At 33.8% G+C, this 4933-nt stretch overlaps 1 protein-coding gene across 1 annotated transcript; it reads left to right on the top strand.

Moving 5' to 3' along the window:
* The first annotated feature begins 542 nt into the window (after positions 1 to 542).
* LOC133790968 (heat shock 70 kDa protein BIP1-like) lies at positions 543 to 3851 on the top strand. The gene is made up of 5 exons (XM_062228828.1): positions 543 to 918; positions 1008 to 1219; positions 1961 to 2683; positions 2784 to 3021; positions 3126 to 3851. Exons 1-5 carry the CDS (start codon positions 611 to 613, stop codon positions 3610 to 3612), a joined length of 1968 nt encoding a protein of 655 aa, XP_062084812.1. The 5' UTR covers positions 543 to 610; the 3' UTR covers positions 3613 to 3851.
* Positions 3852 to 4933: the final 1082 nt, after the last annotated feature.

The raw sequence follows: 4933 nt of genomic DNA, 5'->3' as shown, positions 1-4933 counted from the left end.
AGAAAAGAAGAAGTTATCTTATTTTGGATAATTTCCCTAGTAATAATATTGATGGAGTGGTGGCAGAACCACTATAAATTATCTTTCATTATTTATTACATTATTTATTACCATACTCATAGATTGCCTCAAAATTAATTAAATTTAAATTAGAGCCAAATCTTTCTAAATATCAACGTCATTTAGTTTTAAAAAAAAAAAAAAAACTTCTGATAGAGAAAATATCATGCTTAGAGAAAAAAATTGGCAGAAATTATACACTAATAAAAATAACTTAAATTATGTATTTGCAGTTAAAAAATTTGAATACCATATATATTGTTTTTTAAGCATAGGTATTGAAAAAAAAAACTATTTTTTTTATTATTTGGATTTTTTAAAAAGTTATTTATATATATTGAATAAATTATTATCATTTATTTATTTTTAAATTCAAAATTTTGAAACGGGTTACACATCATTATGCTTACGTGGCAGTTTTTGATTGGATAGACAACACATACTCTAACTTTAGAAGACATATTATTAAAGCTAAACTATAAATAAATAGCATGCCTCTTCAATATCACTTCAGTCCATTCGTAATAATATCCCTCCCCTCCCTTCGTCCATGGCAGCCAAAAAACTTGTGTGTTTAGTATTTGTGTTAGTATCTTTGCTTGGAGTTGCGTTGGGTGATGGTTCATCATCACCCAAAGGAACTGTAATAGGAATCGATCTTGGTACCACCTACTCCTGTGTGGGAGTCTTCAAGAATGATAACGTTGAGATAATAGCCAATGACCAAGGCAACAGGATCACCCCTTCTTGGGTCGCTTTCACAGATTCTGAGCGCCTCATAGGTGAGGCTGCAAAAAATCAAGCACCTCTCAATGGACAACGCACAGTTTTTGACGTTAAGCGCCTTATTGGCAGAAAGTAAGTTTTCTTGATTTTTTTTATATGTTTTGTGTTGAATAGAGTGATATCTGAATTGGGTTTTAACTTCTTTTTTTTTTCCCCAAAAGATTTGATGACTCAGAAGTAGAGAAAGATATCAAGTTTTTGCCTTATAAGGTGGTCAACAAGGCTGGTAAACCCTACATTGAAGTGAAAGTCAAAGGTGAAACCAAGGTGTTTAGCCCTGAGGAAATTAGCGCTATGGTCTTGGGAAAGATGAAAGAGACGGCCGAGCAATATTTGGGGAAGGAAATCAACCATGCCGTCATCACTGTTCCAGGTACAAATATGGTGAAATTAGTATAGTGATTTCTTCATTTTATATATATAGTCGTAACTTTAAACCATTTTTGTTCTTGAAATATTATTGGACCAGTGATAAATTTTGAACACTTGTAAAATAGGATTGTTTGCACAACAGTCTATTCCATCCATATAACTGTTTCTTCTAATATTGAGATATATGTATTCAGAAGCACAGATAAATTGAATTTTTTATACTTTCATTGACCATTAAAGTAGGTTTTGGCTTTTTCACTCGTTAATTTTATATGCAATTATAGTCAAAATTAGTACAAGAGTTTGTGCATCTGGATTAGTTATTGTATTTATTTTGATAAAAATTTGGTCAATTTGACTGTTATTTTAAAGTTAGAAATTATAAAAGAATAAACTGTTTGTTGATTTGTGATGTGTCCAAAGCATATATTAAGAATATTTAGTGCTTTTAAAACTGATGGCATTTGTAATATTAATAAATTGAAGAGTTTATTTTTGTGAATAAAAAAAAAGTAGCTTGACAATTTTGGGTCTGAAATATTTTGCAAACTGTTCTGAGCAACAATTTGTTGGAGCCATCTTTTACTCTTCTATAAATTAATTATGAAAAATATTAATCACAATTATATCAAATAGTTATTTGGCTCTGTTTAATTTCCAATTCCGAGCTATAGAATCACCTTGTACATACCATATATTATATGTACATATATTGGCGTTTAACGATATGTGTTGTGTGTAGCTTATTTCAATGACGCGCAGAGACAAGCAACAAAAGACGCAGGCACCATAGCTGGGCTCAATGTGGCCCGAATAATCAATGAGCCCACTGCTGCAGCTTTCGCCTATGGTTTAGACAAGAAAGGAGCAGAAGAGAACATTTTGGTGTTTGATCTTGGTGGTGGTACGTTCGATGTAAGTATATTGACCATTGACAATGGTGTCTTTGAAGTTTTGGCTACGAGTGGAGATACCCATCTGGGTGGGGAGGATTTTGATCATAGAGTGATGGAGTATTTCATCAAATTGATCAAGAAAAAGTACAACAAAGACATTAGCAAGGACAACAAGGCTCTGGGGAAACTTAGAAAAGAATGTGAAAGAGCTAAGAGAGCTTTGAGTAACCAGCACCAAGTGAGGCTCGAAATTGAATCCCTCTTCAACGGTATTGATTTCTCAGAGCCACTAACAAGGGCTAGATTTGAGGAACTGAACATGGACCTGTTTAAGAAGACCATGGGGCCAGTGAAGAAGGCTTTAAATGATGCAGGCCTTAAGAAAACTGATATTCATGAGATTGTGCTTGTTGGAGGGAGTACTAGAATTCCCATGGTTCAACAATTGTTGAAGAAATTCTTTGATGGGAAAGAACCAAACAAGGGTGTTAATCCTGACGAGGCTGTGGCCTATGGTGCTGCAGTTCAAGGTGCCATAATCAGTGGTGAAGGGGGAGATAAAACAAAAGGTAATGAAATTTTTCTTTGGGATTTTTCTTTCATCTTTTCTTCTCTAAAGATGAGCATGTATATACTAAGATATTTGTTGTTAATGTTGATTTTTTTCAGATGTGGTTGTGATTGATGTTACTCCACTAAGTTTGGGAATTGAAACAGCTGGTGGGGTTATGACAAAATTGATTCCCAGGAACTCGGTCTTCCCTTCCAAAAAGTCTCAAATATTCACCACTTACTCAGACAAACAAACCACAGTTACAATCAGAGTATTTGAAGGTGAAAGATCCTTTGTCAAGGATTGTCATGAGCTTGGCAGATTTGATCTCTCCGGCATTCCACCTGCTCCAAGGTAACTCAAAAAAGTATGACTAACTTTTCTCTCCAAACAGATATACATATACTCACAGTCTATAATGTTTTTTTTTTTTTTTTTAAATTATTTTCTTGTTGCAGAGGAGTCCCTCAAATTGAGGTGACTTTTGAGGTTGATGTCAATGGAATTCTACACGTTAAAGCTGAGGACAAAGCAGCAAAGAAGGTGGAATCCATAACCATCACAGATGAGAAAGGTCGTCTAAGCCAGGAAGAGATTGAAAGAATGGTGAAGGAGGCTGAAGAATTTGGCGAAGAAGATAGGAAGTTGAAAGACAAGATTGACTCCAGGAACAAGCTTGAGTCCTACGTTTACAGCATGAAAAGCACTGTAAACGACAATGACAAGCTCGCAGATAAGATTGGCTCAGAGGATAAGGAAAAGATCGAGAGCACTCTGAAGAAGGCTCTTGAATGGTTGGATGACAACCAAAGCGCTGAGAAGGAAGAATATGATGAGAAGTTGAAAGAGCTCGAGAATGTTTGTAATCCTGTTATACAGCGGGTTTACGAGAGTAGTGGTGGGGCTTCTAATGAAGAAGAAGACTCTCATGAAGACGAGTTATAGATAGGTGTTTTTTTTTTTTTTAATTTTTTTTTTGACTAGGTTAGTGTTAGTATTTAGTATCTATATCATTCTTAGTAGTTTTTTTTTTTTGAATAAAACAAATATTAGTTTTCAACCATGTTCGCATTTAAATGATTCTATTGACTGCAAATTCATATATGTGCAAATGCACAATTAGACCATATAATGTTTTTGATTCACAAGGTGTTTCCAGACTAATATAGCTCAACTATTTTTTCTTAAAACAATAATCTTGTTGTACTAAATTGTACTTCACGAAACTGTCATCCAAAATTTACACCTTATAGAGTTAAGTGCAAAACAGTACAAGACTCAAAGCCCCCAGGCCCTGAAAATAAAACCTCAATTCTTCTTTTTGTTTTTGTTTAGTTATTTTTTTTTTCTTAAAAACTAAACACCCGCGCGAGCTCATAATTTATTTATTGTTTTTTATTTTTATCTTCACTAGCAACCCAAATAATTAAGAAAAAATAAATAGAAACATAAAATTATCCATAAAGAAAGTAAAGCATGAATACCTTTCAAGATGGTCAAATTCTTTAATCTTTTTATTCATTGGCGACCAGACACGCAAACTGCAAAACTTATTTATTGTTGTGAACAAAAATTTGGGCAGACACAGTATAATTGATGGCATTCACCAATTTTGTGAAGTTAATTGCCTCAAAATTATTTGATAATAAATGTTGATATGAACATTAATTTGAGTATAACCTAAGAAATGTAATTCATAGAGACCCACCATTTAGAATTAATCCAAACCAAATTTCCACTTCTCAATCCGATCAAAACAGATAATGCACTTATAGCTTATGAGTGCTTTCATAGTTTAAAATCTTAGAAGTCAGGGAGGAAATCATTCGCAACAATGAAATTAGATATGAGCAAGGCGTACGACAGAGTTGAATGGATTTTTTTGGAAAAAATGTTAATTAAGATGGGATTTCGACCTTACTGGGTTAACAAATTAATGAAATGCGTAACTTCAGTTCGATATTCATTTCAAATTAATGGAGTAATCTATGGAGAAGTAATTCCATCAAGAGGGTTGAGATAGGGGGACCCTCTATCACCTTATCTTTTTCTGGTTTGTGCAGAAGGTTTTTCAACTTTACTTCAACAAGCGGAAAGTAGAAAGGAAATAAAGGGACTAAGAATAGCTAATACAGCTCCTTTCATTACCCACTTATTCTTTGCGAATGACAGCATCATTATCGTCCAGGCATCTGAGAGATCTCTACAAGCTATACAAAACATTTTTTCTCTATACTCGACATGTTCTGGACAGGTAATGTTTTTA

This window comes from Humulus lupulus, chromosome 7, assembly GCF_963169125.1.
Source record: "Humulus lupulus chromosome 7, drHumLupu1.1, whole genome shotgun sequence".
Taxonomy (NCBI): domain Eukaryota; kingdom Viridiplantae; phylum Streptophyta; class Magnoliopsida; order Rosales; family Cannabaceae; genus Humulus; species Humulus lupulus.
Note: the sequence above shows the minus strand (reverse complement) of the source record. Positions and strands in the feature narration are given on the sequence as shown.